The sequence below is a fragment of the Rhinichthys klamathensis genome, unplaced genomic scaffold, assembly GCF_029890125.1.
Source record: "Rhinichthys klamathensis goyatoka isolate OS25496 unplaced genomic scaffold, OSU_Roscu_1.1 h1tg000050l_1, whole genome shotgun sequence".
Lineage (NCBI taxonomy): Eukaryota > Metazoa > Chordata > Actinopteri > Cypriniformes > Leuciscidae > Rhinichthys > Rhinichthys klamathensis.
In genome coordinates this window covers 3,805,518-3,828,203 of record NW_026606596.1, presented here as the reverse complement: position 1 = coordinate 3,828,203, position 22,686 = coordinate 3,805,518, and the positions used below count along the sequence as shown (strand labels likewise).

At 37.8% G+C, this 22,686-nt stretch overlaps 2 protein-coding genes across 2 annotated transcripts in view; one reads left to right on the top strand and one right to left on the bottom strand.

Moving 5' to 3' along the window:
* Window positions 1-300: 300 nt before the first annotated feature.
* On the bottom strand, window positions 301-8,381 carry nle1 (notchless homolog 1 (Drosophila)). The gene is made up of 13 exons (XM_056247795.1): window positions 8,281-8,381; window positions 7,946-8,086; window positions 6,767-6,984; window positions 4,884-4,963; window positions 4,713-4,789; window positions 4,517-4,614; window positions 3,566-3,758; window positions 3,325-3,460; window positions 2,820-2,866; window positions 2,529-2,731; window positions 1,447-1,606; window positions 598-668; window positions 301-475 (listed from the first exon to the last, which is right to left on the bottom strand). Exons 2-13 carry the CDS (start codon window positions 8,078-8,080, stop codon window positions 463-465), a joined length of 1,431 nt encoding a protein of 476 aa, XP_056103770.1. The 5' UTR covers window positions 8,081-8,086; window positions 8,281-8,381; the 3' UTR covers window positions 301-462.
* The window catches only part of ltn1 (listerin E3 ubiquitin protein ligase 1), a 26,402-nt gene continuing 12,079 nt past the window's right edge, over window positions 8,364-22,686 (top strand). The window contains exons 1-20 of the mRNA XM_056247797.1: window positions 8,364-8,469; window positions 9,123-9,329; window positions 10,714-10,812; window positions 11,111-11,341; window positions 11,463-11,515; window positions 11,688-11,868; window positions 13,899-14,072; window positions 14,803-14,993; window positions 15,223-15,370; window positions 15,442-16,176; window positions 16,703-16,744; window positions 16,865-17,054; window positions 18,399-18,638; window positions 18,781-18,934; window positions 19,070-19,217; window positions 19,346-19,553; window positions 19,957-20,116; window positions 20,255-20,359; window positions 21,172-21,314; window positions 21,419-21,554. Coding sequence (XP_056103772.1) covers window positions 8,428-8,469; window positions 9,123-9,329; window positions 10,714-10,812; window positions 11,111-11,341; window positions 11,463-11,515; window positions 11,688-11,868; window positions 13,899-14,072; window positions 14,803-14,993; window positions 15,223-15,370; window positions 15,442-16,176; window positions 16,703-16,744; window positions 16,865-17,054; window positions 18,399-18,638; window positions 18,781-18,934; window positions 19,070-19,217; window positions 19,346-19,553; window positions 19,957-20,116; window positions 20,255-20,359; window positions 21,172-21,314; window positions 21,419-21,554 — 3,587 coding nt within the window. The 5' untranslated portion in view covers window positions 8,364-8,427. The remainder of the gene's footprint in view (window positions 8,470-9,122; window positions 9,330-10,713; window positions 10,813-11,110; window positions 11,342-11,462; window positions 11,516-11,687; window positions 11,869-13,898; window positions 14,073-14,802; window positions 14,994-15,222; window positions 15,371-15,441; window positions 16,177-16,702; window positions 16,745-16,864; window positions 17,055-18,398; window positions 18,639-18,780; window positions 18,935-19,069; window positions 19,218-19,345; window positions 19,554-19,956; window positions 20,117-20,254; window positions 20,360-21,171; window positions 21,315-21,418; window positions 21,555-22,686) is intronic.

Here is a 22,686-nt window from a genome sequence, read left to right as displayed (position 1 = left end):
AGAAAGTCTCACACACACAACATGGACCCCATAAATTTCCTTTTACTGCTTGTTTAATGAGAAAACGTCTCTGCTGACGTAGTGCGGTCCACTGTGACGATGCTGGTTATCTCTCGGCACTGGAACAGACCCGGTTAATGCCGCCTGTATCGCAGCATTAGGGATTAAGTTAATTACAAAGAATGTGCGAGAAAGATTACACAGATTAGACTGGGTCAGATCGCCTGCACTTCCACAGGGCAGTTGCTCATTTGAGTGGTGTATCGGGCGTTTTATCTTCCCGCTATCTGGCCCGAGAGCATTATATGTCAGCTATTGTGATGCTGTCGAAGTGGTTTCGTTGGACAAATAGGTTAAGGCTTAGTGCTCCAACACTTGCTGTTCACTGTCCCGTGGGGGTGATGCTTCGAAACGCCTGATTGGCTGTTGCATGCAGAGCCTGGGGCCGCTGGTTCCTCCGGGTTACTTCCTCCATCTAATGGAGAAAAAAAGAGAAGACATGCCAAGTGTTCCTACCAGGTAGTGTCGCGCACAGTATTGTGCGGGGATGGAAATAAATAATCTGTGCACTGTGTGCAGGATATAGGAGTCTCTTACATTCTTAAACACTTGTCTTTCCCACCGCTGGCCACTCTCTGTCCATCGGGACTCCAGTCAACCGCAAAAACCTGAGCAATAAAAGAAAATAGATGAGTGGTGTTTATCTATGCATAACATGCAGGTCTAACACAAGGGTGGTTGTTGCCGAGGCATTGCTATGCTGTTAAGGTATTCAGAGTTTTTGGCACGTTATGCGGTCGCTAGGGTGTTCTGGGTAGTTGCTAGGTGACTGCTTAGAGACTCAAAATAAAATTATTTCTAGATGTGGAAAATTACTGTAAACTATTTATTAAGATATGGCTAAAAAAAAGAGAAGCAATTTATACACTATAGATAACAAAAATGTAGGTCTATTTACTAAAAAAAAAAAAAATGTCCCTAGTGTTTTTAAGTTTTAAACAACTGAGAATCCTAATATTTTAAAACTAGTTTTAGGAAAAAAACGGTTTTGTTAGGTTAACTAAAACGATAAAAAATTATTTAATTTAAATAAAGCTGATATAAATTTTAGATGAAAACCCTAAATGAAAATGAGAAATTTTCCCTAGTGAACTAACTGAAATAATTAAGTTGAAGTACTAAAATTCCTAAAACTGAAATAAAAAAAATTAAGCTATACAGAAATAAAACTAATAAAAATAACAAAAGCATAACAAACTTACTAAAAACTGAAAATATAAAAATAAAAGCTAAAGTAAAAAATACTCTATAAAATCCTATAATAGTATATTCAATATATAAATAATACTAAAATAACACTGATGTGGGTGTACTGAATAAAAGTCGTTCTAAATCTCTGGTCCTCGTGTACTCTACCCTCCGAACAAAATCCATTCACGGTTTTACCTCATCAGCGTGGCCAGGCAGATCAGCGTTCAGTTTGCCCGTCTTGATGTCCCACACCTTCAGAGTGCTGTCGCTGCTGCCACTGACCAACAGACGGCTGTCTGCAGACCACGCCACCTGGTACACTGGCCCGACATGACCGCGAAGGGAGGTCAGGTACCTGGAAAACATAAAAAAAGATCTTAAAGTTCTTTAATAGACTTTCACAGGGTCAGAGAAAACAGAACGACATATGCGTCTGTGCACTGTGTATACTGGCTGTGTTGTTGCCACGTGCAAACAAGCAAAATATGCCGTGATTTGCTGACGTGATATGAGTGCCTCCTAGTGTACACTACTGGAAGTACACGATGGTTCTGTGCCACCATGAATCCATTTACAAATGCTGCATCCGAAATCACACACTTCTGTACTATATAGTAGGAGAAAATCAGTATGTGAAGAGTAGCATTTCCGAATTCACAGTTTTCATAAAACATAGGGTCGGAAAGTACCTGAATGAATTACTATTTGCGGTGAGATTCTGAAGTTCATATCCAATAGACGCTTTACTTTCCCTAGAGGAGTTTTGAATGGCTGTGAGTGAAGCAATGCAACTAAAGCTGATGTGTCACATGACAATGACAAACTACATCCGGATTACATTCATATTATACACATTCACAAATATTTTTTTTACAGTCGCAAAGTAATTAATTATTCAAGTACCTATTCAGAAAGACTGATTTCAGATGCAGCAACAGGCTGTTTGGAATGGAATACAAGCTTACTGCATACTATATTGTAAAATTTATATGTGAAGCAATAGTTGATATGTAAAATTAAACATTTCAAACAGTAGTTTGTATGACAATGCCATAACTTTTCAAAGTGCATTGCATTGTGGGATACCCAGTGAAGTGAAATTTAGTAAGTCATTCTTTCTTGGCATATATAATATTCGAATACTAGTCTATGCACAAACTTTACATACAACTGTATATACTTATATTAGTATTACTATAATATAAATATTGTAGTATGTTAATCTAAACATAACCAAAGTCTCAAATCAATCAGGGATCTGTGACCACCCTACTTACTTTCCTGACTTTCCATCCCAGATCTTTATAGACTTATCAAAGGAAGCGCTGGCGATCAGTCGTGTGTTCGGGGAGAATAGCACCTCATTGACCAGCGCTTGGTGACCCGTCAAACGGGCCACTGGCTTCTTCTCCTCTGCTGGGTTCCATAAGAACATTGTGAAGTCGTCTGATCCTGACACCAGCCTCTCATGACCTTCACCCTTTAGAAGACCGAATGTTTAGTTTTTTTTATACATAGAGATCCCATCTCTCACAATTCAATACTGTATATAGACTGGTCTCACTCACTCTGATGTTGTTGTAGCGCTTCAGAGCCTTTTCCTTGATTTCGTCCACTGTGGAAATTTGGTTTATATTTACAAAATGATCTATATTACATTCACTACCATTCAAAAGTTTTTATTTGGCAAGCACACATTAAATTGATCAAAAGTGACAGTAAAGACATTTATAATGTTACAAATAAATTCTGTTCTATATTGAACTTTCTATTTAAAAATATATCAGTTTCCACAAAAATATTAAGCAGCACAACTGTTATCACCGTTGATAATAAGAAATGTTTCTTGAACACCAAATCAGCACATTATGATTTCTGAAGGATCACGTGACACTGAATAAATCACATTTTAAAATACAGTAAAATAGAAAACAGTTATTTTAAATTGTAATAATATTTCACAACATAAATGCAGCCTTGGTGTACATCATTCAGAAACTCAAAAATCATACCAACCCCAAACTTTTGAACAGCAGAGTACAATAATAAATCCATTGCTATGCTGAAACCTACATGATCCAGTGAGATCCTGAGGGTTTATGGTTGCGGTAGCTGGCTCGAACGCTCCTGTGCGCAGAACGTAGTCGGTGCTGAGGGCCAAAGTGTTGACCCAGTGAGCGTGACCTTGCAATGTACGACACTGAACTCCCTGCGGCAAAGATGAGAGCAGATATTCACACCATAATTCAGACAAAATCCCTAGTAAACATGGTTTTAAGTTATATTTGATCCATTATGAGTGGAAACATCTTACATCTTTGGCTCTCCAGACTTTAATGGTTCTGTCCTGAGATGAGGTGTACAGGAGACCATCACCTCCCCATTTTACACACGTCACCGACTGCGTGTGGCTGGTCAGGATCTTATCACAACGGCCCAAAACCGTATCCCATATCCGAATCGTACAGTCTTTACTGGTGCTAGCCAAATACCGACACTCTGGGTTTCTGTGATGGAGTGAAATTTGATCAAATTTGTTATTTTGTTATGACGTTTTCTGAACAATTCTTAAATAATAGACAATTTAATAATTTTAAAACATAATTAAATGATAAAAATACATTATTATCATTTATAATAAATTTGAATGAATTCACTGTAGAGCTAAAATAAAGTAAACATGCAAATTAACAAATATAAAACATACACATGTATTAATACTTTGATTACAAGTAGCGGCGGTATCTTAGAAAGCAGGTTGGCCGATATATGACATCATTCTATTTCATTTAAAAGATAGTAAAAACACATGCATAACAATTTCTGATATTAGAAATAAATTATTTGAAAATAAATATGAAATACAAAAGCACACCTCACAAGATCTCACAGCTGGATTTGCCAAAGTTTGTAAGATACGTGAAATTAAATATTTATTAAATATTCAAAGGCCTGTTTAAATGATATAAATGCATATTTGCTGAATGTTGAAGGTAGATGATAGTGTATTTGTGTTTTCCTTTCTATTATGCATACAGTTTAATTTCTTGTTTTAACAGCTTTGTCTAATCATTTATTAGACAGAACTGTTAAACAGAGATATTTAATTAAAGGTAGGGTAGGCTTTTTTTCAGAAACACTTTTGTTATACTGGTTGAAACTCTCTTCACATCCTGATCTTATCGGCTGATGCAGATAATAAAAAAAAATGCCAAATATCGTCCGACCGCTAATTACAAGTCCTAAATGATTTTTCAAAACTCACAGGTGGAGAGGTTCCCAGCATAGCCAGGTGATCCACTTTGTATGTCCCGTTAAGGTCTTTCCAATCTGACTTCCTGTGATCGGATCCCACAAGAAGATCTGCAAAAAACACATCAGATACAAAACAATATCTTAGACCTAAATAACTTCCAGTACACTGGAATTTCAGTGACTTAAAATGAACATGACATGCTCACCTGACTGTTTTTGCACCCTGATGCTAATTTCTTGCCATCTGGAGACCAGGCAATGGATAAAACCCAGTGTGTGTGGCCTTATAAAACATGATGGACAGAATGTCAGATGATTGGTTTAACTTACAAGAAGACTGTATTTAGTAACATCTAAAGGTTATGTGATAGACTGACCCCTAGCAGTGTGGTGTGGTGTTTCTGTGCTCAGATCCCAGAACCTCACTGTCGTGTCTCCAGATCCACTGGCCAGATATCTGAATAACCACAAAATAAAAAAAAGCTTTATCTGGATGCATACAGTCTGATATGTTATATATTTATCTATCTTTATAGAAATTAGCATGTAATATTACTAGGGGTGACCCCGAATAGTCGAAGATTCGATGCTTCGATAGGAGGAGCCTGATTCGACTACCAATCTCACGGTCGAATCTTCGCAGATGTGTTATTAAACGAGGATTATGTCATTTTGGCTATATGAGTGTGCTCAATGTCTGATTTCACATAGAACTACTGGTTTTCTGTCAATACGTTAATATACAGCCTATTATGATAATGCTGTCAATAAAAATGTGCAAAGAAAGAAGCTTTTAATAAATATTTTTTAACGTGCATGCAGCGTGAATAAATCCAAACACCCCGTGACAGATCACTTTCGATCCGTGACCGACACAGGAGCGTCTTGTCGGCAGGGATTTAAAACTTTAAAAATGTCAGGGATAAGAAAATCTAAAGATGCACACCATCAGAAAGGATATTCTCCAAGGCTGGATTTAGCATCAGGAAAACCATGATCGCACTTCTGCCGGCCAACGTTAACAGGTTGGTTTTCCTCGGGACGTTCTAAAACGCTTAACGTGAAAAAAGCTTTTAAAACGCTTAAATGGCACTTTTACGTGCTTAATGTATGTACACAGTAGGCTACACACCTTAAGAAACCATTCCATGTGCAGATAAGCAGATGCACCCAGAATATGAACGCAACACGTTTCTCCTATAGAAAGTCACGTAAAGCTTTTTCTTTAACGGTTTTCTATGGGAGGAAAATGCTTAACGTAGCCTATAATAAAACGCGTTGCGTTCATATTCTGGGCTCATCTGCTTTTCTGTAGGCTATATAGTATGCTTTATTAATAAGGTGTGTACAGAATTTGATCTTTTAATATAACAGTTTTAGGACAAAGCCGTTAAGCGTTTTTCACGTTAAGCGTTTTAGAATGTATTTTATCCGCGCACACAATTTGAAAAGACTCAAACGGACACAGGCCGAGTGAAAGACTGGATTTTGTTTTCTCGATCAGGTATGGGTACAAGTGATTTCAAAACATTTCAGCCGGTTCTAATTTGATTTTTGGATACTGTGAACACGTTTAGCTAAAAAGACTGCCGCTCCAGTTTAGCGTTTATTGTTGTTTCTGCAGTTAAAAAGACAAAGTTGACAATCCTGGCCATACTTTCATTATTTTAATAATTTCTTTATTTTTATTTTATTAATTGATCACTCAGGGTGATCTAATTTAACTATTTGTGACTTGTGTTTTGAATATTTGTCCCCCTGCACTTTAGGCATTTTGCACACATTTGTTCTGCTTCCTTTGACTTGATTCTGACTTATTTCATTTTGTATTTTTATTTATTATAAATGTATATTGTGTTCTTAATTGTTGATTATTTTTCAGTGCATCGATGTTGCACTGTAGGCTTAGAGCATGCTCGTACAGGCAATTCAGCCGATTTAATTTGATTTGCATGAAATGCAGTGTGGCCTTTCTGCAGTTATTTATGTTATAAATAAACTAAGAAATTTAGAAAAAAAAAAAAAAGAAGTTAGAAATGTCTTAGTTTTATTGATCCAAAATGTTTTTATACATTTTCTTCTATATCTTTGTGTGATGTTCTGTACATCGCGGCTTTAAAATGTTAAAGCCCCGCCCCCTCCCCAACACCACACATGATTCGACTATTAGTCGACTATAGGCAGGACTTGACGAATCTGATTCGACTATGAAAATCCTTAGTCGGGGACACCCCTAAATATTACTGTTTAATCTACTTACTTTCCTGTAGGGCTAAATGCCACAGAGATGACGGCCTCTGTGTGGCCCTCCAAAGAGCTGGTGCATCGAGCCACGGCCCGTACACGGAATACGGCCTGCGGCTGGTACACAACTGGCAGCACCTGCTCAGTCTCCAGGCCCAACGTCTGCACACAAGTGCCCAGGGACGACACCACCTCTGCATCCTTAACAAAGAACAGGAATGGCACAGGCTCCTCCTGTAGACAGACAAAAAGATAGGGGTTATGAAATGATAAAAGCTGCATCATTCATAACCAGCCTCTAGTCATCCAATGTAATGCAACAAAATATGTTTTTTTAGGCAAAAGCTATTCATAACTCCATTTTATTGTACAGAATACACTGTGCAAAAGCATGGTTATTTAACAATGATTTGTTCATTTGAATCGGTAGCTGACAATTACTTCTTTTTAATGGAATATTGCAGTATTTATTATGAATGACTAATCCATGAATATGATTATTTAGAAATTCAGGTTTCCTCGTAATCTTTAATCAAAATAAATTCCCCTCCCTCCTAAAGCGACATCTCTTCTCTTATGACATGTTTATTGGCGTGAGGGCGGGGCAACTCACATGACATCACAGCAATAGCAAACCACAACCATCCAATCAATTCCCGATGAACAAAATCAAGTCCTGCCCTACATTTTTCTCTTCCAACAAAGCCTTTCACTCGGATATACGTCACATTAGGGAAAAAAAGACTATCACAACTTCCGTTTCATGCCAACTTTAAAATGCAAAGTACATTTTACGTGCTGGTTACGGTTTCTTTTACATTTTTACATTACAATTAACATTTAGTTTTTTGCAATTCACTCAAATAGTTCAACAAAGAGACTATACTTCAAGTAACCAATACATAAAAAAGATGTAATCAAACGTAATTATAAGTATTACACTATTTACTATGCAAAAAGCAGAAAGCAGAAAAAAATTGTTAAAATAGTTTTAGATGAAGTATGCCACACTACTATCACATGTTTTGTCAAATACAAAATGAACATACAACACATTAGGATATGTAAGTGTTGTTATACTTTAAAGATTGCACTAAACTACACATACAGGACAGGTATACTATACACTACAATTCAAAAGTTTAAGTTCAGTGAGATGTTTGAAGCACATAATCCAGTCCATCACCATTCCTACCTTCTGTAACAGTGCGTTACAGACCAGCTGTAGTTTGTCTGGGCTGATGTCCAGCGGCACATCGAAGGGGGATCCGAGCACCTCACCGCTCTCATCCTGGAGCTGGATCAACACACGCTCCACGTCCACGCTCATCCTTCCCTTTAAACCCCAAACACATCGACATAAACACTATCAGTTTTAAAGCACGTGAGGCACGAACGTGTGGAACAAGCTATTTTTCAAATCAAATATCTGTCAGTAAAAGTATAAAAAATTGAAGGAATAAACAGGAATGCCATATGTAACGTTAGTATACATAACACAACACTATCCATCTAGAAAAACAGACATACCTGTCGTTATTGATCACAGCTCACTTCACGTGTGCAGCTAACAGTATTTTGGACGCACGCAAACTGCGTGAACGTGACATCATAACCGCGCGCCTAGTGTGACTGTACTGAAGTCGGAAAAGCAGACGCGGCTCAACCAACACGAGAATGGGTGGCAAAAATAAACAGAGAACGAAAGGAAATGTTCGAGTAAGACAAATGAAAGTTATTCACTTACTAATATTTTCTAACTACAAGTCAACTCGTTGAAATTATCTAAAGTCAGTGTAATTGACTGAATAACAGGCCAGTGTTGTAAACTGTGACAGCATGACAAACTGTAACTTAGCTCGCTAAAACAAATCGCTATTATGTACCTGTTTTATCTTATTGTATAAAAGTAGTGTTTATGAAACATTAGATTTGGTAAGATTTTTGTTGTCGTGTCTGATATGTAAACCTGTGCTCTTGTAGTCCTGACGTCACGTGTTTGTGGTGTAAACAGGCAGAAAGTTCATTAGTTCCCATTAAAAAAAAAAAAAAAAAAACTATTATCCTACTGGAATTAGTTGATAAGTTCTAGTTCTTGTTCATTAATTATTCATAAAACACATTTAAAACAGTCCTTTGGGACTGAGCAATGTGCTGTATAGGAGCATGACAATCACGATAAAGGCGATAAAGAAGGTGCTATTCTAATCTTTACAGGCAAGCTAATAAAAATAGTAAAGTGCATTAGTTGAGCATCCTATTATGAGTATTATCCTAACTATTATCATCTGACTATACCATTGGGCCGTAGTCATCTAGATAAGAAATGGTCATGAATGTCTAATGACAGCCCTGTGTTTTCTCTCTTTCAGCCGTCCAGCAGTGGCAGAGCTGCTGATCTGTTGGCCAGGGAGAGTGGTGTTGTACCTGGGTTTGTGGGATTCGGTGTCTCAACCTCCAATGATCCAGGATATGTACCTGCAGTACAGGGGGCTGAGGAGATAGACAATCTAGTTGATGCAGACTTCCGCATGGTTCTACGGAAATTGTCCAAGAGAGATGCAGTCACAAAATTGAAGGTATCATTTGTTGTGATTGATTGGAGCAGTGTTTCACAGTCTAGTGTCACAAATAAATATTGCCTAGAGGGCAAATGTTTGATCATTGTTTGATCAGTGATAATTAACATTTAAAAATGTGGATCACTAAGCACTGTCAGGGTCAGGGTCTCCCACACATATTTTCATAGCCTGTTACCTCTCACTTTCCTGATAGTGGGATATTTAGCACACTTTTTTTTATCATTTGAAAGCTTAAACAGTCAAAAACCATCCTATGAAACTGTTTTTAAATTGAAGATGCCGAAACTATTGGAAATGGTACTTTAAAACCTTTTAGCGGGCTCAGTTTTTGTAATATGAACATCAAATTTGGAAAATATCTTAGATATATGGCTTTGATTTCCTATCAATTTTATTTTGTAGAATATATATTATTTAGTATAAAATATATATATATTATTTTACGTTTGAGCAGTAGGCCGACCTAATATAACTGTAATACAACAGTACGTTTGAGCTATCTAATATAAATTTGTATATCTTTCTTTACATTTTTGCCTAAACTTATATAATTTTCTACTGAAAGTACTTTCACTTCTGAGTGTAAATTTTAAAAACAAGACCAACCTTAGGTCTGTATTCCAAACCACTCATGAATTACAACCATTTAAGTTCAAATCTATGCTGTAAAAGGGGGGTGACAGTTAAAGGGGCTGTAAGCGATTTCTGAAAAACACTGTTGATATTTCAAATCAGTTTGTTGTCAAATTGTTGTTAGTCACCAGCAGCACACCAGCTCCAGACAAACAATGACACTAAAAACTGTCCTGTTACTATAGCTAACATTACAACAACAGCATAGCTTCAATGTCACTCACATATGGAGCAGAAACAACACAACCTCGGGGTCCGTTTTCAGGCCTTCCTTCTTATGTCTCTTCAGCACTGGAAAGCTTTTCTAATATTAACGTGGGTCCTGAAGCTCTTGCCTGATCATAACCCTTCTTTTTCCAGTGATATTCCTCTGACCTTTTCTCATTTGTAATGTCTCTCAGCCATCTCTCTTTCTACAGTCTTTCTTCAAATCTCTCTCTTTACTCACTGTCTCTCCTCACCCATCATGAGAGTGTATGAATTGAATTGAATTGAGTGGACACGCTCCCTACTGCTGATTGGCTACAAGTGTTTATGGTGCTCAGTCTGATCCACTTTCAACAGCGTTTCTCAGAAATTGCTTTTACTGCGTCTTTAACAGGTTGAAGACTGTGACAAGGTTACATGTCATGTAGTGAAAGAAAGAATGCCACAACACATTGTTTTCCAATATCAATTTATATAAACATTTCATTTCACTGACTCAGAAACTGAATGGCTCATAAATGCTGGTAAATGTGTATTTCAGGCAGTACAGGAGTTTGGAGCAATGTGTCAAGAGCGTCAGCCTGATGTTGTAAAAGGTGTCCTCCCATATTGGCCTCGGATATACTGCCGAATATCAGTGGTAAGAGAACAATGACAAGCCTGTCGTTATATATGTGTATATATGTAATTGGTTTATTTAGATATTAATTATTTTATTTGTAATATTATTTTTTATATTTGTGTAAATGATAATGTTAATTACGTAATTGAATAAAAGATTTTGTATTAAATAAAAATGTTTCTCATTTTTGCATAAAATTAGAAACTTGCTTGTCTCAGATTTTTGGACCCCACTGTATTTAGAGGCAGCCATTTTTTCTTTCTTTTTCTTTTCTGTTTGCTGAACATATGTATTTATTATTACATAATTTTATCAGGACCATGACCGCCGTGTGCGAGAGGCCACACAGCAGGCATTTGAGCAGCTGATTTTAAAAGTGAAGAGGAATCTGGCCCCCTACCTGAAGAGCATCATGGGTCACTGGCTCATCTCTCAGTGTGACACATACTCTCCTGCAGCCTCCGCCGCAAGCGCTGCTTTCCAGGCCGCATTTCCCCCGAATAAACAACCAGAGGCCATCAGCTTCTGTAAGGATGAAGTCCTGAATGTAAGATAAAGCTCATCTTTAGGCTCATAGTGAGACAAAATGACAATCTGCAGATTTTTTTATGCTTGTACTTGTACATTGCTTAGCTACAGTTTTTACATACATCCTCTGTGATTCTCAGGTACTCCAAGACAATTTGCTGAAAGAAACAGCTAACACTCTCAGTGACCCTCAGTAAGTGTATGATATGTACTGAAATAACCTGATGTGACAGTGGTGTTTCTTTTTTTGAAAAATGATACACTGTGTGTGGCTGACGGATAATAATAGTTTTAGTTTATATGTTGAATATATATGTTAATTATGCTTAAATATGTCATTTCAGTGTTGTTGTTTTTTTGTGCAGGAGTGTGCCAGAGGAGGAGCGAGAGGCCAAGTACATCCGTCTGTTGACCAGCTCTCTGCTGGCCCTGAAGAGACTTCTGAGTGTTTTACCTGAGCAGGACAGAGAGCTGCTAAATGAGCGGCTGATCCAACTCATCACACAGGGCAAATTCTGGAAGTACAGCAAACACAAGAGCCCACAAGTGAGCAGTGTTGGGTGTATCTTAAACAGCTGTGACCATGACAAACAACATATGACAAGACATTTTGTTGTTTATTTAGTTTTTATTTATGATACTTAACACTCACATTAAAATCTCACTGGCCCCAAATCCCCCTCAACATAGTTGTATATTAAACAACAAAAAATATCTTAATGGTTGTTAAAATAGATAGGAACACTATTTTGCTTTCATTGAGGATCGAAAAATGAATAGTGCAATCAGTAGCGGAGATAGCGTGGGTGCTTGGGTGCGGTCGCCCCAAGGCCCCGTGCCAATTAGGGGCCCCTCAAACACCGCCGATCTTGCGTCACTTCGCCAGCAGTGATGCCGGTAACTGTTTTCAGTAACAAGTAATTTAACGAGTTACTATTTCCAAACCAGTAATCAGATTAAAATTACTTATCCAAGTTACTGTGCGTTACTATTTTTGTCATTTTCTTTAGTAGAAATGATGGCTGATATGCGATATGAAACCGAAATATGTGTGAGAAGGCAGAATCGCGACACACCCCTTCCAACTCCCAGAGTTATCCTTCCCGTCCAGATCCAATGCTACCACATCTTTAAATTACTATTAGTATTATTTGAAGTTAACATAATAAAATACGTAGACCTACACCACAAAACTAGTTGAGGATAATTTCTTTAAAATTGGGCAATTCCAGCGTTATGGACGTGACATTTGAGGTAAAAAAAACGTGAAATGTAAATTCTCAGAAAATGCATTTAATACCAATATATTGAAACGTCTGTTTATCCATACTCCTTAATAAAGGAGTCCAGACATTAGAAAAATATCAGTCTAGTCTACATATGCGTTTTATATTTAATATGAGGGAAATACACATCCGTAACGGAAACTTTAACTTTTAAGTGGCAAAAGTACAAAAAGTAAAGTACTACCCACAGGATGAAGAAGGGTTGGCTCTCCACAGAACAAAATATTCATTTTGTCTTATTTTTCGTGTTCGCATTTATCAGGGAAAAACAATGTTACGTGACAGTTCCACGGACGTGACAAGCCCGTTCTCATCCCAAGGCGTCATATACTGACGCTGTGGCCAAAGCGTCTACATCCAACGCACATGGCACCCTTTAGCGTCAATATGAGACGCAGATATATATGGGCCGGAAGGCACCTCCTAGTGGTCTAACCCTAACAATACCCCAGACCTAAACCTACCCATAACTGAAGCGTGTTATATTGACGCTAAAGGGTGCCATGTGCGTTGGATGTAGACGCTTTGGCAAAAGCGTCAGTATATGACGCCTTGGGATGAGAATGCGTTGGAGCGACCGCTCTGAAAGCGGCACTGAAAGACTGCTTTAAAACTTTCCCAGAGACATCAAACATAAAGTACAAAGCCATTCATTAAGGCGAATTTCGTTTTGTATTAATTGTATCTTAATTTTAATCAATGTGTCATCAACCAATTGTCTGGATTTAATAAATAAGAAGTAAATATAGCAGACAATAGATAGCCTAATCACGACACGGAGGCGCCAGCGCGTGAACTGGAGCTCGTCTCATTAATGAACCGAAACTCAGCGTATAAGGTAGCCTACTTGCCTCACACACCTGAGAAATATATCTATAGAAAGCTCGAAATTTGTACTTTTACAGAACAATTCAAAACAAAAGAAAACAGACTGTTCTCTGAAAAGAACGAGATAGCCTTTGTGTTTTACTTTTATTTAACATATAAGCTTACTTGGCTCAACAAGTGACACATTATTACATATGCATTCATCAGATATTTTACGTTTTTTTAATTTTTAATTTTAAAATAACTTGGTAGCAGAGGGCCCCATGATGAAGCTCCGCCCCCACTGTACTGAGAGTCTAGCTCCGCCCCTGAGTGCAATGTTATCAAAATATTGATAGATATACCAAAGAATTTCTGTGAATTATTGCCCCTAATTATTGCTTTGTGCTATTTGTTAGCTGTTTTCTTTGATTCACCTCAGATGTTTTAATGGGATTCATAGTTGTCTTTTGTTTGTTCTAGGTTCGAGGGGCATACTTTGAGCTCATTGCCTCCATGTGTGAACAAACACCCCAGCTGATCCAGGCAGAAGCGGCCCGAGCGTGTTCTGCGGTGCTGTTGTCAATCGACGACACAGACCCGATGGTGCTGCCTCCTTTGTGGGAGGCGGTCCTCCATATTCTGTCCTGTGTTGATGTGAGACTCATATAATAAAAAATATTATATACACTACCATTCAAAAGTTTGGGGTTAGTAAGATTTTAAAAAGAGAAATTAATAAAGAAATATAGAAATTAACTTATTCAGCTGTGATCCATTAATTTGATCAAAAATGACAGTAAAGACAATTAAAATGTTACAAAAGATTTCTATTTCAAATAAATGCTGTTCTTTTGAATCTTTCTATTCATCAAAGAACCCTGAAAAAAAAAAAAAAATCCCAAATATTAAGCAGCACAACCTTCTTCAACACTGATAATAATAAGAAATGTTTCTCGAGCAGCAAATCAGCATATTACAATGATTTCTGAAGGATCATGTGACACTGAAGACTGGAGAAATGATGCTGAAAATTCAACTTTGCCGTAACAGGAATAAAAGTAATTTTACGTTTGAAACTGCTTTTTTCCCCCACCAAATAAATGCAGCCCTGGTGAGCATATGATACTTTCAAAAACATTAAAAAAAATCTTACCGACCCCAAACTTTTGAACGGTGTAAATAAATAATTTTTATTTAAAAATGTATTTTAAATAATAACAAAAATAATGTATAATATGATCTTATCTCACATCATAAACCCACATTCATTCTAAAATCAATGTGTTAATCTTTTGCACTCAAATAGAAATTTTATTGCACCTTTATCTGTTGTCTATTGTCAGTGGTGATTCAAATTCATTGCCATCATGTGACCTCTGTGCAGAACTGTTGGACGCATGTCAGTGCCAGGAAAGGCATGATGCCGAAGCTCTGGGTGCTTCTTAAAGAAGGAGGTCGAGGTCTTGCAACATCTCTGCATCCAAACCTGCTGCCATTTATAAGCAAACTGCCAGCAGAGGTCACACAGCCCGACCTGGAGTTCTCTAGAACATTCCTCACATCCGTCATTCAGGGGTAAAGAATGTCATATTCTTATTTGTATAATCATTCATTCATGTAGTCATGTCATTGCAGCAGAATTGCCTGCTTAAATTATATATCCTCCCTTAACCCTTAGTATTAAACAGGATGGTGTCATTTTATAAATGCAAAATGTTTTTAATTCAGAATACATAACATTAATTATTGTGCTTTGTATTATAATTACACTCAGTTTTTATTTATGCTGCTATGTTTGGTCCAGATTGTCCAGTGAGCGTGCCACGTCCAGTCCCTCAGAGAGTGCAGCCATCATTTTTGCCACGATGGAGTGTCTGCGGTTTATCATCCTGCAGAACGCCGGAGACGAGCAGGAGCAGAGAAGCATCCAGAAAATGCTGATCTCAGAACAGGTCTGTGGGTCACAAGCAAAAGATCTCTCTAAACATGCTGATGTCTCATGCATTGATCTCTCTCTCCACAGCTCCTGCCATTGATTGACAGAGCTCTGGGAAACGCATCGCTGCAGACGGGTCCTCTGTTTCCTCAGGTCTCAGACATGCTGCTTTCCTGGGAAAAGCGGATTTCTGGAAAAGAGCCTTCCACCTTTCAAAGACTGCTGTCAGACTTCTGGGAGGGTCTGGGTCGTTTGTGCACAACTTGCGTGGACTGCGAGGAGGCTGAGCGAACTGCCCTTGAGGGCATTGCATCGCTCCTGCAGATTATGCATAACCCGAACAGTGCCAGTAAACGGACCAAGAAGAAGAAATCTGTGAAAATTTGCATCACAGACCAGGAAGAAAGAGGCCAAGGGGAGGAACCTCCGATGGAAGCTCCAGCAGTGGAGGAACAAGACCGTCCCTTGAGAAATGGACACCTGCTGGATTTGGTGTGCCAGCTGGCGGAGCTCAACATGGTGTACGTGAGTGAACGAGAGTCGGAAAGGCACCTGCGGTTTTTGTCTCAGCTGCTCGGGGCGTTCCCGAGCCCTAAGGTGTTCCAGGTGCTGCTGAGGCCAGAGGAAATGAAGCCTGAAATGGGGCCGGAGCTCAGGCCACTTGCTGAGAATGCAGCTGTCCGCTTCCTCCTGCAGAGAGTGGCTTTATGGTTAAAGCAGGATGGCAGGAAGGACACTGACTTCCTGGTGGACATGATTTTCAGTTCCCTGCAGTGCTGCAGCTCCAGTGATGACAAGACACTGATCCTCAACCACATCAGTGTAAGATACCTACATTGGGATGCTACAGGGATAATATAATATAATATAATATGACATTTATACAAAGAGCTTAACAAATATGGCTTTTTTATGCTTTACCAGACTTAACGTACATTTTTATTTTTAGAAATGTATGTTTATATTTGCTAAAAAAAAAGACATTTACATTGCCGTTGAAAAGTTTGGGGTCAGTAAGATTTCAAAATAAATGAACACTTTGTTTCCCAGCTGGAATTCATTAAATTGACCAAAAGGGACAGTAAAGTTACAAAATATTTTTATATTCAAAAGATTTCAGAAGAATTCAGACTGTTTTCAGTTATTTTAATAATATTTGTAGTAATATTCAAATAAGTGCAGCCTTGGGTGAGCATTAGAGACTTCTTTCAAAAACATTAAAAAAATGTTAATGTCCCCAAATATTTTTAATTAAATGCTAAGCTTTTTCTTCACATTTACCATCAAGAGACATTTTCACTTTTACATATGTAACATCAATAATCAATTATTTGTCTCTTCATAACAGAGGGATTTGAATTGGAACGTGACTCTTCAACTTATTGAAAAGGTATGTGTTTTTATTAAAGGGGTTTTTCAATTAGGTTACATTTAGCTTTACGTTTAACAGGTTTTTTTTTATATAGATACAAAAATGGGCTAAATATTCTCTTGACTTTCATGACACCAGGCATGTGCAGACCCTGTCCGTTTGGAGGTGTGTATTGGCTGGCTGAGGGGTCCCGTGTTAGGGGAGAGGTTGGTGGGTCTGGCTGGTGAGCTGTGTGTGATGGGTCTGCATGGATCTCCTTCTTCATCATCCCATCATGTATACGGCTGGCCTCTCATCAGCCTCGCTCTGTCACAGCAGCACAATAATGGCAAGTATTTATATCATTACTACTCAACAACTACATCCTGATCTACCACATTTTGGAGTTAAAGACAAAATTGACCTTTATTTACTTATTTACAAGAAACATAAGTTTGGGGTTTGGTAATATTTTTAAATATAAGTCCTTATGCTCACCAAGGCTGCATATATATTTAAACAAAAATTCAGTAAAACAGTAATATAGAAATACTTTTCAGCATCATTATTCCATTCTACACGATCCTTCGGAAATCATTCTAATAAGCTGATTTGCTGCTTAAGAAATATTTCTTAATATTATCAATGTTGCAAACAGTTGTGCTGCTTAATTTTTTTTGTGGAATGATACTTGTTTTCAGGATTCTTTAACTAGGATTAATTTTTAATTATTAGGATTCTTTCTTGACAGAATTGCTTTTGTGATATTATATATATATTTTTTAAAATAATAATAATTACAATGGTAAAATAACAAAAATACAACAAAAATAAAAAACCTTTGGTACAGTAAATAATACTTCAGGGAAATTTAAAAGGAACATACAAATAAACCATGGCAGCAAATTATCACACAGATTGACAAATCTTCAATAAAAAATAATTATTTTAAAGCTTGGGCTATTTTACTCCAATAGGTAACAGTATGTATTCTAGTCCCATTAACCCTTGCAGCGCTGCATTATAAACAAACTATATTATGAAATAAGGTTCATGTCAGGTGTAAACCATTGCTGTAAAATAGCCAGACATTAGTCTTCTCTGAACTAATGTAAACTTATTAGAAGATCTATCATTGAGCAACAAAAGACAAACATCGAGGTCAAACTGCAACTTTGTGTGTGATGTTGTTTAGCACTTTAACTACATGTTTCCAGAAATGGGATATGACCAAACAATCCCAAAACATATGCAAAAAAGTACCTTTAGAATTATTATTACACAGACTGCAATTATAATTTGATGTGAGTTTTATCAAGTATCGCTTATATGGGGTACAATACATTTTGTGTACAGTTTTGTAATGAATAAGAATGTGCGAGGGGTTTTTAGAGGTAAGGCAGAGATTTAACCTAACTGTATTCCAATAAGGACTATAAACCAACCAGGAGAGTTCTCTCTCCCATACAAAAAGGACAGAATTTATTTGAAATAGAAATATTTTGTAACATTATAAATGTCTTTACTGCCATTATTTATTTTCTATCATCTCTGAATAAAAAGAAAAACTCACTGACCCCAAACTTTTGAACAGTTGTGCATGTCTCATTATGGGAGTTAAATTGACTTAAAGACTTTTTCAACAGGTGGGTTTCTTCAAAGAAAATAATACTGTTTCACCCTCTCTCTGCAGAGCCTCTTATTGGTAAGGTGCATGTCGAGCAGATCATTGACAAGCTTCACGCCACCCTGTCAGAAGCAAAGGGCATGTCTGACGCCGGAAACATGGAGCCGCTGGTCACTTTCATCTCTGATGTGGCTGCCACCTTCTTTTCTTCAGTTAAGGGCTGCCTGCTGCTGGCGTCTGCAGAGGAGCTGCTTATGACTGTTTTCCAGCTTTGTGCACAAGACCAAACCATCACCCGCCTCTCAGGTGAAGACTGAAGAAAGCGTTTAATTGTAGTTTATGTGAAAAAACAGCTTTAATGAATTCTGAATACCTTGAAATATTACACAATGTTGTCTCCTCATTTGTGCGCATTTCTTTTAAATGCATGTGTGGTGTTTTCCGGCAGATGCTCTTCTTCTGAAGCTTCAGCACGCCTACACTGCCGGCATTCAATCATTGATCACTCACCTGGGCGCAGGGGTCACAAAGGGTACCTTCCTCCACAACATTGCTCTCTGGGTTAAGAGTCAGTTGCTCACCACACCACTGACAGTCAAAAGGTTTGGCCTTCTCTAAACATTTTTAGATAAATGTGCTTTTTCCAAAAGCTGTTGCTTTTTTGGTTTTTAAACAGTTTGGATGGCTGAATGAATTGTGTGGTAGCTTGTCTAAATGTCTTCTGTTATTGATGTCAGCCTGCAGGTTCTGGTGCAAGCTGTAGAGAGTCTGACTCAGACAATCGGCTCGGCCCAGAAGACCAGCTGTCTCCTGTCTCAGTTTATCTGCTGTCTTGCTCCTACTGAAGAGGAGTGGAGCCGCATTAGACGGGCACTGCCCCCTCAGGTCCTCAGACAATCACAAATGACATTCACACATTTTGAGAGGAAATAATTGAAGTATAGAAGGTAGTTTCTCAACATACTATTTCTTTGTCATTGTTTTTATGTAACTGTCTTCGTGCATCTCTGCAGTGGGTGAGACACCCTCTGCTTTGTGGTCGTCTGAGAGTCACTGGTGAAAAACTCTGCATGGACATTTGGAAGTTCAGGGCGTCTAACCGGCTTCCCACGCACCTGTGTGTAAGTGCATTACTGGGCAGAATCATCCTCACTGCAGCTTCACCTGAGGACCTGCAGGTGGAGGCAGACTTCTCTGAAATTCCTGATCTCAAACACATAGGTGAGACTCATTTATTTGTTTAGCTCTTGGTAGCATTGTTTTTGTAAAATAAAAAATGTAGAATAATATATATAAATGTATATATTTTAATACAGTAAAACAAGAACATATTGTAAAATATTATTACAATTCTCTAATTGAATATATTTTAAAATGTAATTAATTCCTGTGATGCAAAGCTGAATTTTCAGCATCATTACTCCAGTCTTTAGTGTCACATGATCCTTCAGAAATCATTCTAATATACTGATTTAATGCGTCCTTGCTGAATAAAAGTCTGTCTTTCTTTCTTTTCTTTTCTTTCTTTCTAATCTGGTAAAATATTTAGACTATTTTACAACTAAAACATTTTTGGACTGAAGAATTCATGGAATCGGTTTTTACAAATATTTGTTTTGTGTAGTTCCAGAGATTTTCTATGGACTTCAGTGGTGTGAAGAAATGGAGCTCTCACCCCTCATGGTGTCTGAATATCATAAACTGCTGCAGTCCTGGAGTTTAGAGCAGAGAATCCTCAACAACAGCCTGATCAAAACCACTCTTATAGACATGCTTTTCACAAGGTGAGCTCATTCATGTGTATTTTTTTCTTCTTTCAGAAATGTGAATTTTCATTAGTTATGGCCTAGATTTTGTATAAATGTTTAATTTGGTTTTTAGAAAGCAAAGTTTTAGACCCTTTTATCCTTTTTTAATCACAGGTCACAAGAAGAAGGCTCTCTCTGGTCACTATCTCTGGCAAAATATATGCAGAACAGCGAAATGGACCCAAGTGACATCAAGGGCTTATACGGCAATGTAGAAAGGTATGAAATTTTCTTTGTTTTTGAAAGAAGTCTCTCATGCTCACCAAGGCTGCATTTATTTGATCAAAAATTCTTAAAAACAGTAATATTGTGACATATTATTTAAAATGTAATTTATTCCTGTGACGCAAAGCTGAATTTTCAGCATCATTATTCAAGTCTTCAGTGTTACATGATCCTTCAGAAATCATTCTAAAATCATTTGGTGTGATGGAGAGCTTTTGTCTTTGTTTTAGTATGTATGTATGTATGTGAAGTATGTTTTTCTTGAGGTCCCCTCGAAAACGAGATGTCACATCTCAAGGGGTTTTCCTCTTAACAATAAATTTAACAAATCATTCTAATATGCTGATTTTGTGCTTAATAAGAAAAAGACATTTCTTATTATTATCAATGTTGAAAGTTGTGCTGTTTAATATAACCAAAGATAAACTTTTTGGTCAATTTCTTGCATCCTTGCTGAATAAATGTAATAATTCCTTTAAAAAAAAAAAATCGTACTGACCCCAAACTTTTGAATGGTAGTGTCTGTAACTGTAATAGCGGATTAAATACTCATAGCACTGGCCTCTGAGACAATACTAGTAGTTTCTTTAGGCTGCTGCAGCAGCAGTAATGTGTTAAACAGCATACGCTGATGTGAGAAATGTGTGAATGTGACCCTCTTCAGGACCCAGAGGAACCTCAGCCAGTCAGCTTATACATATACACATGATTACTGCTGGCCATTACCACAGTGTTTTGGTGAGAAATGTCAGCCTAGCCAGGATGTGATGTTCCTGATCATTCTGTGACTTGTTTGTGTGTGTCAGTTTCTTTCCCCTCTCAGAACACAGTGTGAGTACGGTGCAGGCGCTGTGTCCATTTCTAGCCAGTGAAGAGAGAGAATCCCTCATTGCCTTGTGTGTCGCAGAGCTCCTTAACTGGCAGGATGGAGAGCAGGATTGCATCGATAGTGAGATACTGATCATATCCATACTGCACATGATGAGTCACATAGGCTGAGCAACACCAATCTCACTTACTTAACTAATGTGAAAAAATAATGTGTGTGTGTAGGTGTGCGAGGCTGTCTGGCCGTGCTGCTCTGCTGTCTACAGGCCGACACGGATGTGGAGGAAGAGATCTTGCTGGCTGTCGTAGACACAATTGCAGAATGGAGGAACAGTAGAGAGGAGTGGTTTCTCTTCAACAGGTGAACCCATGCCTCAGCTATGTGTATCTCTGTAATGAGGATGACCCCAATGGCAGTCATATTTATTATGTCAGAGCTGTGGCCGTGATGCAGGATTCAAGACTTTCTGCTCTTCTTTCCACATCTTTTTATTTGCCCACTTTATTTAATCTTTCCAGGAGTAATACAGATATATATCTTTAAAGCTGTCTTGACATGGATTTTTATTTATTAATTTAATATGTTCCTTGAGGTTCACTAATAATGTTATGAAGGTTATTGCACGAAAAACAAATATATACCCAGCCTATAGTGCGATTATCTAAAACTATTTGTCGATTTCTTGCTCTTGAGGCAAATGTATTTACACACTTGTGACGTCACAGGTGTCACACCCAATATCAAAACAAGCTGTTTTTGGAGCTTGATTAAATAAATTCTTTGTTTATAATGAGTAGGACATTTTAAAGTGTCCATGAAATCAAAAATGTATTTCAAAAATTAGTATGAATTTGTTAGCCTTACTGTTATCTATAAGCTAGAGTGCTCCAAAATAATGACAACATTTGCGTTTAGAAGATATAAGCATTCAAAACTTAGTCTCAATTCCGCCAATATGGATCAATGATTTTGATGACATCAATTCAGCAGCTTCTCATCAGATTTTCTGTCCAATCAAATGCTCTCTAGAATTGGAAGCTTCCTGCCCTCTACATTATAAATAGATGCTGAAGCTGCAGCTGAAATCAGTCACTTGTTCACACATTTACTATTCAGACACTTTAAATATGCTTTCCATCGGGGCGAATGAAGTCTGGTTTCACGTTAGTGTCACATGAACTGCCGCAGCTCGCACAGTCTGCTCGGTCCAGAGACATGATAGCACGAAGAAGATCATGTGCGCAAGTCGTCGCAGACGAGAAAACGTATCGGACCCATTTGAATTCTGCACAGAATGCTATATTTAAAAGCGATATGGAGGAGATTAGGAGGAGAAACGTTTAGAGATTAGGAGGAAACTGCAGATTTACCAAACTCAACAGCTCTGGCCGAGCCTTGATATAAACAAAATGCTATTGGCTATTTTAAAATGGGGAAGGAGCTGTTCTATTATGTCCCGCCCTGTCTTCCTGTTTCAGTGGAAATTACATCA